At 37.8% G+C, this 18,052-nt stretch overlaps 1 protein-coding gene across 1 annotated transcript in view; it reads left to right on the top strand.

The window, feature by feature from the left end:
* The window catches only part of INPP4B (inositol polyphosphate-4-phosphatase type II B), a 290,644-nt gene that overhangs the window by 173,483 nt on the left and 99,109 nt on the right, over positions 1 to 18,052 (top strand). The window contains exons 9-11 of the mRNA XM_067297109.1: positions 1,876 to 1,955; positions 10,311 to 10,422; positions 12,959 to 13,031. Coding sequence (XP_067153210.1) covers positions 1,876 to 1,955; positions 10,311 to 10,422; positions 12,959 to 13,031 — 265 coding nt within the window. The remainder of the gene's footprint in view (positions 1 to 1,875; positions 1,956 to 10,310; positions 10,423 to 12,958; positions 13,032 to 18,052) is intronic.

The following is an 18,052-nucleotide window of genomic DNA, read 5'->3' as shown; positions in this document are numbered from 1 at the left end:
GCATTCAAATGCCATTAAATGGCAGAATAAAGGCTGCTAGAAGACAAGTTGTGCTGCAGAATGTATTCTCGCTGCTTAAAGAAGGGTGTACTCTTGTAACAAGATAACTAACATGAGTTAACTATGTCACCGTAGACTTTTAGTGAAAATAAAACCACTGTCGTGCTGACTGGTGTAGAGGAGGATGGGCTCTCCGTGTGTTTGTTCTGGCGGGGCTGTACAACAGCTTGAGTCCCACTGGGCATTTTTCTTGTAAAAGGATGTGTTTCATTTTGGCAGCAAAAACTAACTGTGGTCTTTGCTCATGTGACTGTGCTGTTTTCTCCGTTTCCTATAAGACTTTTTTATTTTTCTTACTATTTTCTTATTTTCTGTTCAGCACTTCCCACACTCACTGCTTTCCCAGTCTCACTCGGACTCTCAGCTTGCATCTTGCCTTTTGCCTTTGCTGCTCAGGTGCCACCCAAAGCCCAGGGAAGGGAATGATTTCCTGGCTTTCAGCCTGCGTCGCTCTCTGGAGTGAGCCATAACCAATGGCTTAGTTTGCCAGCTTGGAGACCAGTGTTATGGCTTACCTAAATCGAGGATTGTGCTTTGAACCATATGTTTTATAGGCTAGAAAACTTTGTTAGTGTAGAGCTTTATTGTCAGTGTTTGAATGTTCAACATGCAGCTGGCCTTCCTGAAAGAAAGCAGGGTACAGTTTTTGCCAAAGGCCATTATGCTTGTTGGTAGCGACAGATTCTCCTCTCTTTCCCCAAAGGTAGCAGTTGCTGTCTGCATGCAGTCTGCAGTGGTTTGAAGCAAAAAACTTGATGCTTCTTGAATTAGGCCATCCAAGAACATACTGAATTTACCATGGAACTTCATTTTGATTAGCATTCCAACAGTACAGTAAAATTAGTATAACGTAATAAACAAATTTTTTGTATTTATTTTCTTGCAAAAAAATCAACAAAATCTTTTCCTCTTACTATAATCGATTCATGAAAGTCATGCTGAGTTGTACATTTGAAAGATAAATGTGTAGATGACTGTAGACTGTTTATTCTTTCCCACTGTTTCCAGGGTAAGAAGAATATTGTTAACAAGCGAGGTTTTAGCAAAATGCAGTAGGAGTATGAGGAGGCTTGGGTGAAAAATGATCTAAAGCAAAAGATGAAGAATATGTTTCCCTTTTTGCACTATTTTCTTGATGATGCATGAAGCTGATTTGGGTACAAAGAAAAGATATAGTGTTGTAGATTAGCTTAGATTTAGAATTTCTGGTTGGATTTGTACATTTCTCAATATTTGTACTGCCATGAATGGGTTCACCTTACAACAGAGATAAAGGAACAATACTTACAAGCACTGCTATAATCTAGAAGAATATAACACTTCTATTTACTTGTACTGAACTCAACATGAAAATAGCTTCTTCGAGCAAATATATTCATATTTGGAATACAAAGTTGATAGTGCCTAAGGGCTTGAGGAATAACTATAGCACAAATAACATTGGTAAAACACTGAAGGTTTAGCATTTCTTGTAATACAGAAATCACTTAGTAAAGAAGACCCAAGATGCAAATGCTTTTACTAAATGAAATTTTCCTGCAGCTGTATATCTTACAGCCTATTATTTTGTCAGGTTGTCAGGATTGTTCTTAATGAGAAAGGTTCCTGCTCCTAAAACCAGAGTTTAACAAATTGTTGCTAATCATTTCACATGCACAAAAACTTTATGTAGGGTAATGTGTTAAAGCAGAATGTCGCAATGTAATATTTTGCTAGCTACCTAAGAAAGTTTTCCATGCATGGGACTGAAAAGAAACAAATAAAACTTCAAAAATTAATAGAGATGTTTTCTTTTCTTTCCACTTTGTTTTATAGCGAAGCTTCCTGGGATGTACAACTTTTAGAGTAGGGGACTTGGTGAAGTCAAAGGAGCAACAGTTGACCCTTACCTTGAGGTAAGTCTTTTCACGTATGTAAACTTTTAAATGAATGACCCATGACATCTGATGATTGCTGTTTCACTGTATCTGAAACTCCGAATTACTTCAAGTATATTAGATGCCGATATCAAGTGCTTCTGTTTCTCCTATGCAAAAAGATGAAATGAAATACCAATTATTTAAGCTTGAGCTTGCTATGGGTCATATTAGAAAAAGTTAGTAATTCTTTGGTATGATACCCTGTGGAAGAATTGCGAGGAACTTGAAGTAGAGATGTTTTTTCAAAGTTTCCTTTAGAAAGGAATATAAGTTTCTCAAATTTTTGACATGTGTAGTTTAAAGAATTTAAATACTCATACTGTAAAGTTTGCTGGTTTGGCTGCTGGGCACTTTTAAAGACCGTGGGCCGAATGAGTGAAGGCTTCTCTCATGTGAAGTCGGTTACAATCTCCTAACCAACCTCACTGTTATGTGCAATCAAACTGAAATGTGTGGGATTATGTACAATTCTGTGTAATGACACAAGGTGCAGAGCTGCAGGAGAGTCAGGTCCAGTGTTTCAGAGCTAGGGGTGGGCTGAGTAGATGTTTGTTAAAGCAACGCAATGAAGCAGAGTTCAGTTTTCACCTCTGATGCTGGCTTGTGTGGCTTAAGATTAATCAAGATATGAATCAAAACCTTTTGAAGGTAAGGAGAAACCTCTTAGGTTGTGATTTTCAGAATTAATACGATGAACTGTAGTGCACGTATTTTGTAGAGCTGATTTGTGCAAGCACAATAGGTGTTTATTTGGGATTACTGGATGGCACATGAAAACTTCACAGAGCAGCTCCCCAGAGTCGTAGTGCTTCTGCATTCTTTAGAAGAGAAAATTTTAGAAGCATTTTGGCTTTATTATAGCACATGCCTTCCTTTTACAAGAATAGGAATTGCATGCCATATGTGTGGTTTACAGTGCAACAAAATGCCTTGATTTTTGTTTCATCCAGCCACATAAAATGGCATGGATAACGAGTGAATAACTTTGTTTTCTAACAAAAAAAGCAGGATTTCATAAAATGGGAACTGACCATTCTCTATGGAAATGTTTGGTAGATAATCAAATACCAAATCAGTGGTTGTAAGAGTCTGTTCTTACAGAATTTCAAATTGTCTCAAGTTCTTTGGGGCAGGAGCTTTGTCTGCCTCTGTGACTAACTTATTGAAACGTTGATCTGAAAGGATGCCTCTGACAGATGTCAAAATAATATGACAGGATGGTAAGATTTGGGAAGTTTAGAAAAGACTCAGTACTTTATATCTTACTCATCTAATTTATAAACCAGAAGTTGAAGTAACTAGTAAGCAATAAATGACAGCTTGCCAGGTTAGTTTGTGTTGAAACTCTGAGCCTTTTCAGATTTGTTTATTACGTCTTGCCGTTGTCTTTCTGAGGTAAAACATAATAGTTTCAAAATGTTTTAAAGGAATGTTCTTGTGTTTTGAGTTGTTTTGTGGAGGATTTTTCTGGAAGGCTGGCATAGACCCACAATTCCTTCCTGCTGAAGGAAGGTGCTCTGCTCTTTCCCTCTCCCCGCAGCGTACCTGAGCAGTGATTAGGCACACAAGGTAAGAACTTCTGTTCCAGGGGGCTTCTCTGTATTCCTCTATTTTGATGGTCCTTTTTCTCTAAAGGTGCCCTGAACTCATGGCCAGCTGAATGTTTCCTGTAGATGTGTGCATCTGTACCTAATCATCTGAGCCTGAACAGGTCAATTTGTCGAATTGCTTTGATGCAGGCAGTGTACAAAACTGATGTTGGCAGAGCAGTTTAGTCACTAGAGACTTGGCTTTGCAGTTTCCAATATGCAATCTATAAGAAGAGAAATGCCTTCTACAGATTTGGATTTTTCTTTTTGCAATAGTAATGCAATGCCACTTGTTTCCAGCTTTCTCTTAGGGTTGTGATGATGAACAGGATAAAATGGGCTGTTGAATAAAACAAAAGTCATATTCAATAGCAGAATATTTCTTAATATTGATTATATGTTACAGTGTATCCAATAAAAAGATTAAAAGCATGCGTCCCATTTGCTTTGTAAATGACAGCAATACTGATTTCTATTTTGGTAATGAAGACTGATTTTGTTAGTTGATTTAGATTCGAAATTCAGTGTAGAGGTTCTTTGTGCAATGTATTTCTACAGAGAACAGCATAATAATTTTTGCTTGGTTGGGGTCTATGGCCTTTTGTATAAGGCCAGCAATTAGTACTTCCATTAGCTGTTCGTCAGTGATGGTAGTTTGCCCTATTCCAGTAAGGTCCTTTTAGCTCAGATGGTTTTGGTATGATTTCCAGTAAGTTACATGTAAGAAGAAACAAAAGCAAAAGATAATGCTTTTTTATGCTCTCTGTAAAATTAAGGTCCATCGGTCTCGGATGCTCCTCTCAGTAGATCGTGCAAAAGTATAGTAGGCTACTTCAGTATGAAACTGGAGGAGTATCAATACCACTTGGAGGCTTTGCTTCCTGTAAGCTGGAACTTTATAGCAATGGAGCTAACGGTACAGAAACCCAAAGCCTCTGGGTGTCTGTAAATGATGTATTCTGCAGCATTTCATTAAACGTGGCTGTACATACTTTTAGAGTTTCCCTTCTGTCCTATACTGTGGTAGCTCTCAAAAATCCCAAACCTTTCAGCACTGTGTAAGTTTAAATCAATAAAACAAGGGTCAATACCTTTTCTCTCTCTCATTTATTTTTTTCCTTCTCCTTTCTTGTTCCATCTTCCCTACAAATGGGAATAGCATCCAGACTTCTAGAATTGCTGTTGGAGTATTAAAAGTACTGTACCATGAGACAGATGGAAGTGCCGGATGCTGCCTTATTCTCCCAGAAATTTTTTCTGATTGTAATTGGGTCAGTCGTGATCAAACTGTTTCTTGTTTTTTCTGTATTGCTTTGTTCGTTTGGACAATATCTATTTATCTATCTCTTTTTTTTAGTTATCTTCTTTTCATTAACCTGAACTGGACCAAATCTGTTTCTTTAAATAAAGATGGTAAACCATAGTTATTTTCAGAAAATTCAAAAAACCAAACCAAAACAAAAAGCTCCCCACACTCTAGTTCAGTGGGCCAAAAGATACATGACTGCACTTGAATGAGTTACAGTCACCATTTTTAATTAACTAAAAAGAATTTGAAAGCAGCAATATCGTTTTTGCAATGTTTTATTTATATACAACTTCCCTAGCAACAATTACTAGACAATACTGTATATTTAGCTGTATTTCCCTATTAAAAATCAGTTTGAGTCTGCACACAAATCGTTTTACCTGTTCTGAATTCTGAAATTGTTCCTTTGCTGCTTCATGCCATGTCATTCACCACAGGAAGCGGATGAACAGCTTGGCTTTATAAGTCAGGAAGATCTGCAAGGGAGTTGTGGAGAAACTTATTTTGACACAAAACTTAACATTACATTGAAGCCATGAGAATGTAAATGAATTGAATACTGCAAAGCACTTTTTATTTATCTTGTATTCTAACAAAATGTTGTTTACTAGTGGATTTGTTTGAAAGCAATACTGTTTGAGATAGGCTCTGCTGTGATTTCACGGAATAAACAAAAGAAGACGGCGTTTCTATACAAGTACAATAATTTTGTTAGAATAAAATGTGCTTATGTTTTTCAAAATATTGCACTGGTGGAGGAAATGATTTTATGACAAATAATATGTGTTAGTCTGTACTAATTGCATTTGTTGTGTATTATGTATTGGAGAAAGGGGCTGCTTGCTAGCCTGAAACAGCTGAAAATCATACATTTTGCTTTTCAGGCAGTCACTCGCTCTGTCATCTATAATTAACACAGCTATGCAAATATACTATCTGCTTCTCTTTTTCTTTGTGTTCTTGAGCCATTTTTTGGAAGAAAGGTATGGCCATGGGAACAAATTAGCAGGCCTAAATTTGCATATTCAACAGCATGCAGCAATGCGACTCGATGAGAACTGCAGCGAAGGCAAATGGCTGCAGTTCTCAATCCATCTAGCTCGCCTATTTTTCTACTCATTACCTGAGGAAGATCACATTCCTCCTTTCCCTCTGGATGCTGGGGTCAACCTCTTATTCCCCAAAGTGCTAAGGCAGATGTGTACTCCTGCTGCTGAGGATGGTGCTGGCTACCTCCTTCCCTCCTGTTTGAGGGAATTGTCGCTAACCTGCTGGTCTTTAAGTCCTTGGGATGGTAAGCAAACCCATGCATGTAATAGGAAAGCTGAGCTGACTTCAAGACATTGTAAAAAGTCTCTGGGTTTGACTCAGAGTTAAATAAACAATGTAGCTTTTAGCATTGATAGAAGTATTTCTTCAAAGTCAAAATGCATACTGTTTTACTCAGACAAGGTTCAGCAGGAGATGATGGGACCTCGGTGGCCCCAGCTGTGATGGGTCACAGGGCTATGTACTGTGGTAGGTGGAGCGCTGCAGTTCCCAGACAGCTTGGAAGGAGTAGCTAGGGGTAGACAAACTTTGCTGCCAAAGACTGTGCACTGTGGTAGCATCTTCTAAATCTGTTTCAGAAATTGCTGTTCTAGCACCTTGTCTCCTTTTTACTGGTAATGTTCCAAGTGCAGATCCTCTGTGGCCAGCTATGGGGGAATTGTCTCTCTTTGTCCTAAGCTGTTTTAACCTCTTTAGACCACGATTAAAATTTAACAGTTGACTGTTTCCTTTGGAATATGTGCTATAAAACTTCTGGTAGCAAGTTAGGATGCAGAGTCAGAAACACTAAAAAAAAAGTTCAGCAATTTTCCAACTCCAAAAGCCAACTAGAGTTTCAGAGCCGTACATAGGTTTCTTCGCATTGGCACTTTCTAAAATTTATTCTTACTGTTGTATTCTCTCTCCCCGCCGCATGTGTCAGAAAATTTCCTATGCGGAGTTTTCAAGGTGTCATCCCTTGTTTGCGTAAGAGTGAACTCCTGTGGTCTGTAGTGTATCTTGTCTCCTGACTATAAGTACTTTGGGGCAGAGACAGTCGGGGCTGCATCTTGTCAGCACAGAATGCACTTTTCAGCTTTATTGAAGTACAGCAAGTAAGCTAATACTAACCTAACGTATTATGAAATATCCTAAAGCCAGTGAGCTGTTTTCCTGATGCTCTGGTGAACAGTGTGCATATGTGAGGTTGTCTGCCGTCTGTCCAGGCAAACAGCATGAAATGGCTGTATATATGAGCAATAACATTTGTGTTAGTGCAAAATAAAATCATACAGATTGTTATCTTGTTTAGGTGCGTCTGTCTTCCACTGCATCATTTCTGTCTTTCTTGTCCTTAATTTTCATTCAAGCAAAATTTTAATCTCATGATGTTGTTGGAAAGTTTTAAATGCGTGGCATGTCTGTTGTTTGAAGACTCTCGTGCACCAGTGGTACTTTAATTTCACAATGTCTGAAACAGCTAATGATGGTTTCTCCCTGGACATTTATAGAGCTCTTTGATTTCTGTGCCTGTAGCATTCAAAAATAAGCTTTGTTTTTTTGCTTTTGTTTTACTGTGCTTTAGCATTGCCGTGTGGGAAGATGAAAGAGAAACAGAGGAAGGAGTACAACTGCAGTGCAACAGTCCCATCATTCAGTTTTACTCTGTTCTGTTATCTTCTCTTGTAGATACTGCATGTTTCAGATTGTAATACTGCATATGTTATTAGAATAGAACAAGAGTAGTTTGGGGGAAAAAAATTTAAAGTCTTCATATAAGTAAAACTACAGCAGTCGTATGTTTTTAATATGTATAGACAAAGTTTCCAAATATGTATTCCTCTTGTGCAGACAAGCAATACAATTTTCGCTGCTATACTGAGGCCAAGCCTACAATAACAGCAGTGAGAGGGAATATGTAGTCCCCTAAAGAAAAGGAGAAAAGGGCCCAGAAAGCAATACCAGCATTTCCATTTTTATTTTGTTACTCAAGCGACATACTTCATTGGTTTTTATCAGTTCATTTGCAAACTGACTTTGGTTTTTCTCAGCCTTCGTTTATACTTCTAATCTGCTATGATATAATTTTAAAGTATAATCAGATCTATTTTGTGTAGGTCAGTCTTAGACTTGCAGGTCTCTTTGGCCTCAGGAAAATGCATTCCCTAGAAAAAGGGAAGGTAGGATTTTGCTTCTGGCAGTCAAGTGAATGCAACATTTCAGTTTCAGACCAGGGTAACAGCAAAGTGCTGTTACATATTTAAATCTGCCTGATAATAAATTGGACGTTTGACACTTTGATCAAGACACTTTAAGCTCTTGAAAAATTGTCTGTCTTTTAGCAACAGACTGATTTTTAAAGGTATGTATATGTGACTTGGTAACGGTTGTTATATTCCTTTTCTCCTTGGAACTGCTACAGTTTGTTTATTAAGTAGTCTAGTTCTTGCATGCTGGTTGTGACATTGAAAGGAGAAAAGAAATGAAGTCCAAGCAATAGTTGGCAGTAACTCAGCGGATGGTCTTAATTCAAAAGACATTTAAATTATTTTTCATACACTTCAACGTTTTTATGTACTTCTGCTCATACGCACCCTCTGGACATTGAACTCTTCTTTCTTATTATTTTTACTTTTATGTACTTGCTGGTTTATTAAGGTAGGGTTCTTAGGTTGCAAAGCTATCTGGAGTTGGTTGGGTTTTATTTATTTTATTGTCAGTAATGAATTTCACTCAGAGCAAATGAAGTAGCAACACATGCAGAATATGAAGAATTATGTGTATTTTGCAAGGTTTTATATAAGAACATATTTAATTTGTTTAGTTGGAAGTGGAGTACATTTTACTGAGTCACATATTAGAGTACAGTGACTTGTAACAAAAGGAATTATTTAAATTTGAAGCTTGGCAGTACCTATATTTTGTGATTTTACTGTAAGAAAGGAAAGTTTTGATTTAGCCTGATAAATAAGGTTCCATGCTTGAAAAGACCTATGATTGTACTTACCTGCATTATAGGTAAGGAGCTGACTGACTTACCTGGGACCTTATACAGCATGCAAAGATAAAGATTATCGCCATACGGCTGTATGGGCTGGCGCAGTATGCCCACGTAGTGCTGCGCTGTGCGCGTGGAGGTACCTGTGGGTCGGCGCTTTGGCTACAGTCTGTTTTCTTACTGGTAACACATGGAGAATAGCGTTTGGGGGATTTTTTTTTTTCTTTACTAGAGTGATATGAGGATTATTTTTTGAAGCACTGTAAGGATATCTGTGGGAATACTTTTTTCTATTATTACTGTTTCTGAAAGTTGTTATTTTTTTGCTTTTTATTGCCAACCTGCTAGTTCCTCTTCTATGTACTACTTTTGTCCTGTTCCATCACTTCTTACCTTCACGTCTGAAGTTATACCCAGTATTGCCCCAAACCCATTTGTTTTTGTTCTTCCCCCTTTCTCCATGCTTTTGCAATTCTGCTAAACTTAATTCTCATCACATCCTTTTGCTGATTTCAGGTCTGTGGGTACTGTTATGCTTTCCTCATTTTTATCAACTGGTCCTTTACCCTTTTTTCCTTTCAAAAAATCCAGCTGTTCAGAATAAGCCAGGGGAGATGGACTATGCTATTAACTTCCATGTTTTGAGTGATGGTTTGCTATCAGTGAAAGCTGAAAAAGCATTCAGTATCTTCTGGGGATTTTAAAACCTTGTTTCTGCAAAAGGGTAATGTGCAGTACCCTTTGTTTGGAGATGTAAATCTGAATTATTATTTGTTTTTTGCCTGATTGAAGTAGGCTATTTGCAGAGAAGTTAACAAAATAATTCCCCTGGAACTATACTATCCTCTCCCAAATAGATAAAGAAATGGGACTGATACTGCATAGCTATTCTACACAGGGACTACAAATGGAAAAGTTATATTCAGATTTGTTTCACTGTTTTGATTTAGCAACGAGTCTATTAATATACTGAACATGTCCCCTCTTTGCAGATTACACACAGCATTGCACTGTGCAGCAAGGTTGCCAGTCGTAAGTTGGGCTGTTGGCATAATACCTAACAGCTTTGACATTCCACAGGCAGAAGAACGTCTAGAATGAAAACTTGGCAATATTCGTGGATCCTTTCACCATTTATAGCACCTATCCGTCCTTCATTTTATGATGAAAATTTTCCTTGTCATAAGCAATTTGGAGAAAATATTATATGCCATATTGTTAACATTTGCTTTATGGTTGTAAATAATGAGTTTAATGCAGATGACTGCAGCTATATGGAATGAATAGGTCAATGAATATTTACTGACAACATTTTTATTGAAGGAATGAGATGCTGCTGCGTAGTGAAACTTTTTACCTAGTGTCTTTTCTGCCCTCTCTTCTCCTCCCCCCCCACCCCCGGCCAGGACTTCTGATGGTGGAAAGACAGTTGGTACCATTGAAGTCAATCTTGTGAAGATGGGAGAGATAGAGGATGAGGAAGCAGACCACGTCACAACAGACGCACAGGATCAAAAGGTAGGAATTCAGTCAGTCATGGCACAAAGTAAATTACAATGATCAGCTGTGTCAGATGTCTGTTACTAATACCATATTGGGGTTTAAGTACTTATTATTATTCAAAAATTTCTGGAATAAAGTACCATGTGCACTCCTCTCTCTAAACTAAAAATACTCTTGCATGAAAATGTACAAAACAATACTCTATTCTCAGTTCCTACTCCCTACCCTTTCTTAGAACAAAAGAGCTCATTTTAACCTCAGCTGATCATACTTAATCGCTCCTGATCAAAATACTGTCCCTTGAGACACCATAAATCTGATTTCTTTTTCCCTTGGACAGTTCCTCTGTTTTCTGCCCTTGAAGTCCCGTCCACGTGGATTTTTGTTAAGTGCAACCTGTGCCCACAATACTGAAAACCTGGACAGGATGACAGACAGGCGAGCCAAAGAAGAGGTGAATCCCCTTGCAAAAGGGCAGGTTCAGCAGCGTTTCATGGGAGCACACAGTGGTGGGGAAAACGAATGGGGGTGGCAGGATTGGTGCCTCAGAGCGCTAGAATAGGGCAGCATTGAGTGGCAGGTGTATGCAGGGACTTTGAGTTGGGGTGCTTACGGTGTGGGGCAAGAGGGAGGGAAGGAGGGAGTTGGAAGGAGCAAGATGCTTGGAAGTAGGGAGGTCACCGCAGGCAGAAGTGGTGGAGAGTCAAGTGTGGGATGATGTGGGGCAGAATGGATTTGGGAGGAAATGAGAGAGACTGGAGGACGGGTAAAAAGGATGGGCTGCGGCAAGAATCGGAAATGACAGCTCTGAATGAGGAATCAGGGGCTGATGGTTTACAGCTAATCAAAAGGCCTCTTGAACTGGGTCCCTGATTTGATGGAGATTGATCTACCTGTACAGAGTTGCCCCCTCCTGATGTTTCCATCTCTGCATCCCCATTCTTACTGACAGGAATTTTGTAGCCCTAATTCTATGATATACTTTAGATAATTCCTTTATTTTGCTCTCAATGAAGAAACTTAACTTTTGGTAACACTATAGGGAAGGCAAAATTAAGGATTACTTTTATTTCAAAAAAAAAAAAAAGTATTTTTAGAGAGAAGAGCATTGTTCTGAATATGTCTTTGGCCTATCCACAACGCTCTGCTTTTGGGCTAAACTGTAAGGTTATATTTTCCACTTTTTTTTTTTAACCGTTCTTCTCAAAGGATACCAAAGTCCATTTAAAACAATGAGCTGCTGGGACCACTTCCAAAGCAGCCAATGAACACTGTGAAATCCTTCTTGTTTTATACTGTAAAACTACCACAAGATATGGAACGTGAACTGTTAATCCGGACTTGTTTTCTGTTTTACTTTTCTTCCATTTTGTAATGTGGGATGAGACCCACTCTCAGTTATTTGAGATGTAGTTGTTGCAACTCTCACACAGTTATCTGAGATGTAATTAATGAACTGTGTCTAGCATAGTTGAGTCAGGAGGTGTTAATGGTATCTTAGGGGTTCTAATACTTGTCAAGAAAGGGGTTAACAAAAAACCACAGCATCCATGTGATAGTCGTATTTTCCATGGTCTTTAGAGGAGTCCTCAGTTGTTATGAATTAGTTGCCTCATGGTATTATAAGAGTCCTAATTTGTACATTTGTAGCAAGGATGTAATTTCTGGCTACAGTGCCAAGAAGCAATTGTGCGAATGCGGTGCTATTGAATTACTCCAAAGAAGTAAGTTCTGAATTAGGTTTGCTACCTCATTAGACAAACCACGCACAGGAAATTACTCATGGAGGAGTAAGCTGATGGTTAAATTCAATTTGAGATATCGATTGGTAGAGATCATGTTGTGTCTCATTCTGTGCTTCACGCTCAACAGCTGAATGTCTAGAAACTGTGGGAGCCCTGGGAACGTGGTTCCCTATCACTGTGAGACACTATCTGTTGTGGGGGATTTGGGGGGGGTGGTGGTGGTTGTTCTGTTTTTGGTTCCCTCTGGAGGGGTTTAAAAAAAAGTGTGTGTCCTAATACATTGATGTAAACCAGCTGATTTTTTCCATAAACTTTTCATATAGCTTATGATGGCAAACACTAATCTCATCACAGAAATCTTCAGGTTCACTTGCATAACAAATGACTTTAATCACAAACTGGGACTACATTTTAAAGATTTTGTGGTCCGTACCTTTCCTTTGTTTAAAAACTTATGGACTGTTTTCTGATACTGTGCCTCTGCAGACTGCCGTATTCAAAGAAATCCCTCTGAAACCACAGAACTTGTCAAAAATTATTTTAACCTCTGCTGTTGTATTGGTAGGAAACCATTCTGTTTTATTATGGAATAGCTGATCATATTTTGCCTTCCTCCTCCCCCCCCCCCAGTAATTCTGATTGTGTTACAGTATATTGGAACAGAAATATAAAGAGGAAAATGTAAATGATAATTAAATGTAAGGTTGGAAAATTATCAGTGATGTTCTTCAGTCTGTCATATATAAACAGCTTTGAATTTCTTTATAATACCTGAATGTGTTAAATTTGTTGCATTTCTTTTGTAGTGTGCATTGGTTCGTGAATGTACAGCCCCTGAAGGCATAAGTGGTAAAGACAACTTACCTTTACTAAATGCAGGTAGGTGTTCTGTTGGACAGCTATATCAAATCCTGGAGAAGTCGTAACAATCAAAAAATTGTGCATCATTTAAAGAGCCTTTTAAGTTTAATATTTTATTGTGCTTTGTATGTTTTCTTTATTTTCAGAAATGTCTGTGAATTGTGATTTCTGAAATGCTGCTAAATTCTCCCACTCCTAGATCTTTTCCATTCAATGACTTTCAAGACTGACAGTGACTTCAGTGGGCATGGAACTAGCCTCATAAGTTTCTGTCATGTTATTGTATGGCATACTCTCAATGTGATTGTGCATTATCTGCAGCTGGATACTGGAGAATTCATCTATTTCATAGCTGGTGCAGTGAGAATTTCAGTTTGATCTGAAAGCCATGTGTCTTAAAATGAAGGAAGCCATTGGCCAGGCATTCACAATTCTAGGTCAACCCTAGAACTGTGGGCTTGAGTGTATAGGGTTGAGCTAGATCTATTTCTCTTTCTTTTTACTGAGAAAAATTACATGCTGGTATACTGCACCATAAAAGTTTTATTAGCCTAAGTTTATGAATCTCCATTACTCTGCAGTCACAAATAAGTTATATGGGTCATCTGAAACCACAGTGCTGTCAGGAATTCTGTGTATGTGCTGCATACACTTTAGAAGAAATGCTATTGAAGTTTAAGAAACTTCTAAAACCTTTATTGAAACTTTTTTGTATCACTTCACTGGTAGGACAGGAAAGACAGTTATTAGTTCAGCTTTGCAGTCTGAAGAAAGCACTAGAAACCTCCAAAAATAGTTTTTCCCATACATAAGAATGTTGTAATTATTTCCTGTGATTTGCTGAGACTAGGTGGGAAGCAGGGAACACTTGCTTGTATAAAGCTGCCATTTCTTTTCATTGATTCAGTGGGAGACTAGATATATTTGTGGAAAAAATATTCATTGAGAATTACTAAATGCACAGGAACTACGTGTGGCTCAGGAAATCCCTGAACTGAAAATAGCTGGAGGCAAGAAGAGTATCTTGTATATTTGTCCTGTTATCTTCTCTAGGTAGCTATTTATGGCCACGGTTAGAGACAAGATATGGAGCTAGTTGAATGCTTTGGTCTGACTCAATACAGCCATTCTTTTATTCTGATTCTCTATGACATCTGTCACAACTGTTTTTTTCAATTTGCTGCCTCTGTTGGGTTTTTTGTTTTGTCTTGTGTTTTGGAGGGAGTGGGGTGGGGAAATGCTGTAGTTTGAGGAATGTGTTTTGGTATTTGAATTTTTATTTTTAAGATGACAAGTCTGTTGGAGCTTCTAAAGTAGAATGGCAGCATAATAAAGTCGAAGTCACTTTCTCAAGAGTGCTTGAATGATTTATCATGTGATTCAATGGTATGTGTAGACCACAGTCAACAGATCTGTTTATTTTTCTCATATACAAATACAGAAGATAAAACAAAGAACTCCAGCCTGCCCAACATTGGTGGGGTTTAAGAAATCAAACAATAAACAAAAGTTTAAAAAAAAAAAAAAGGCATGTGGGAGCAGAATTGCAGATGTATATGAGAAATGACAGCATGCAGGATATTGGAAAGAATTTTCAGTCCAAAACACTTTAAGGAAGTTTGTTCTAATAAGTACTTATTCTTGGATCTGCTTCCTGTGCTTGTGACTTCCTCTTCTCACCCTTCTTGTCTCCACTTCCCTCCTGACACCTGGCACCAGTTCCAGGTGTCAGACTTTCAGTCCTACTCTTTTCTCCTGATTCTCATAGAATTTCCAATCTCTTTTCTTAGTAAATTTTAGCTCTCCTCAGAAAAAGTGGTGCCTTTGAATATATAAGATAAGTTCAAGCCAATCTATTTTGAATATTTACATACTGAGATTTTTTTTAAAGCTTATGTCACTGTCAGATCTGGTTAGATTGTCAAGGGTATGATAAATGCACATCTCTAAAAGATTTACTGACAGAATTCAAATTTATAAAGCCTGGAACTTCTATTGCAAATTCCATAATTCTAGCATCAAAGAACATCCTAACTTTTCTAGCCTCGTTCTCAGAGTGGCTGGGCCATTTTGACTGAAACTTTCCAAAAATACTCAGTCTGATCCAGACATATTTCAGTGAGGCCAAATTAGAAGCAATCAAAAACAAGGACTTAAGGGAAAGGAAATACAATATAAGCAATGCAGTAAAAGTTGGTGATAGCAACCTGCCTAAATATATATTGCCTGCACCTTCTTTCCCTGTTGTACAGAGCTATCTAGAGCGCAGTACATACATATGTGCATAGTACATGTGTATACTGCAGTAAAAGATTTTTGTTTCATTCAATCTCATGTAGTTTATCAGACCTTCAAAACTAGGAGACTGAAAAAATACCCCTGTGTGGATCTTAAAGCCTGTAGGCCTAGAGGCACATTACCATTCTTCTAAAACTTAGTTTTTAATATATAGAATTTGCAGCCCTCAAGTGAGTTGTGAGGCACATATTGAGTGGGAATGAGTATCATATTTCATAGGGGCTTATCACTATTCCATTTATACCTCAAGAGATTGAATTTGTGTGTCTCAAAATTCAGTTATTTATAATACTGGAAAATTTGCCCATTGTTTTCATGTAAAAATATTGCCCCCTACAATGAAAAAGAGGACAAGACTGACTGAAATTAAGCAAGAATGAAGAAATTTGAAGTTGTCCTTCCTGAGATGATATGCATAATACTTCTGTGTTACAAAGGAAGATAGAACCATTTTTAGTAAATTAGTATATGACAGCAGTATGCTTTGATCTTTGCTGGATAGGGAACAAAAATGAAAACAGAGTATTCAATCTTTTCTTAATTTTTTTTTTTTTATTTTGCTCGCAGGGGAAGCAATGTGAAGGATATTGCATGGAATAAAAAGCACAGAGGTCTTTAAATTTAAAAACAAGGATGTCCAAAAATGTGGTAGTTAAATATATAGCATTAGCTTCAGGGATTCACTCTACAGAGAAAGGCTTTTAAAATAAATCTTTCTCATTTTAGCCACTGCAGTTCATCTGGAATTGCTTTTCTTCAGCACCTTTCATGGTTACTGTCTAAATACAGGAAGGGTTACATTTATGAAACTTTCACTCATTTTAATAATTGCTTTTTATAAAAGCTAAATCTTGTCTTGTCATTCTTACCACTTGGGTGGTTATACATGCCTTCTGGGTTTCTGTCTTTTTTTAAACAACTTCAAGTTCTTGTTGTAATTAGAAAGAAAAATAACATCTGAGATTTTTATGGGATCTTGACTTCAGTAGTTGTGCGTATAAGAAAAACACCAAGTATTGTGTGGTTCTTACTGAAAATATCAAGCTTTAGTAATACTGCTAATAGGAATTACTTGGATTCCTTGTGAAAATAAAATTCCCAGGCTTTTTTCTGAGTTTTTAAATTAAGTTTTCTATGTGAACTCATGGAACTGATGTTTTGGCCATTTGTTAATAAAATGACTGCATTTGAGATAGTCCCAGTGAGAAAACTCAGAATCAGATGTAGTACATTCCATTACCTGATGGGTAATTTAATAGTATTAATAATGATAAAAGCCACAACGTTGGCTCCACAGTTTCAGAGTGATTCCTAGTCTTCCTTGCTATCATGCTGCAGTAGTTTTGGTTTTGGTTAGTTTTTTTTTCGTGATGGTGGTGGTGATGGGAGGAAAGAGATTGTGCAGCTCCAGCATTTGTATACACTGATCAGCTAACCAGTTTATGTATGTACATTCTAGTCTCCCAGACTAATGTGAGTTTTTGAGTGTGACAGATTCTGAGTGTGTGTAAACTCCTTCTTTCTTTTTTTTTTTTTAAGTGGACAATAGTTAAGGCTGTGTTGTGAGGATTTTCAAGCTGTAAAATGTGTGTAGTGATGCTTGAACATTGAGGTATTCTGGGTGCTAATATGAATAGCAGCAATTTTTGTTCATTATGTGATAGCTAATCATCCATTACACTTATCTCATAAAAGTGAGTCAGAATTTAGTTTTTGTAAGTAAAATTACTGAAAAATAAAAGCCAGGTGACTCTCAGAAGACTTCTAGTTTCTCATCAAAGATGAAGATAAAATAGGTCTCAGTGGAAGCACAGGAATAGAAAACAATACCTCGGCAATTATTTAAACACAAATATTTACAACATTCCTTTCTTTGTGAATTGCTCACAGCCATTTTATTACAGCTATGTTTGAATGCGTGGTCTCATCTTTAGGCCTTTCCTAAAGGACTCCTGTTAAAACCCGGGTTGATTAGGTATGCGAGACTGTGCATCTTCGATAACTTGGTGTGTGTTTTTCATTCTCTAGAAAGCAGCCTAGGTGGGCAATAATGGGGGCAGTGAGCTGTGATAAAAGCTAAAATCTCTACTAGTAGATATGTTTTTAACAGCGGCGGTTTCCTTCAGAGGGCACCTGGAAGCACGTGCCTTTGAGTGGCCGTAGGTTGAGCGGCAGGATCAGGGGAGGCTGGTCGATGGCAGCTTCTGCCACCGCGCTGTGAGAAAGGTGCTGGGGGAGGCTTTGGAGCCCTGGCTGAAGTCACGCTGAGTTACAACTCAGGGGCTGTGTCTGTTCAGTGACAAGTGTTTATTTCCCGGTGAGATTATCGATGTAGTCAAGTGGAACGCTGCTTTCTCAGCTTTTTCCAGCATGTGCTCCTTCCAGAAGATCAGTGAAGAACAGGGGAAAAAAAAAAAATGCTCCAAGGAAAAGATAAGGAGAGAATAGGAATCCCAGCTTTATTACAGAGCATCTTTATAAGAGTTTGATGAAAAGCCAACACGTGAGAGCTTTGGGATGAAAAACATGGAGTTTTTCGGCATAACCTTCCAAGACATTTAGTGTCTTGGTTTTCATATGTCAAGCTAAAATAGTGATCTGGCAACAGAGTACACAACACATTTACAGGATTGTTGCATTTATTTCTATGAAATGACAGTTTCTTGACCACATCAGTGGTACAGTTTTCTTTAATGTAAATGCATACCATCTATTTGTGTTAATGATGACTATGTGCCCAT

The sequence above is a fragment of the Apteryx mantelli genome, chromosome 5 (genome assembly GCF_036417845.1).
Source record: "Apteryx mantelli isolate bAptMan1 chromosome 5, bAptMan1.hap1, whole genome shotgun sequence".
NCBI lineage: Eukaryota > Metazoa > Chordata > Aves > Apterygiformes > Apterygidae > Apteryx > Apteryx mantelli.
The sequence above is the reverse complement of the archived record's forward strand: the minus strand, read 5'-3'. Positions and strand labels throughout refer to the sequence as shown.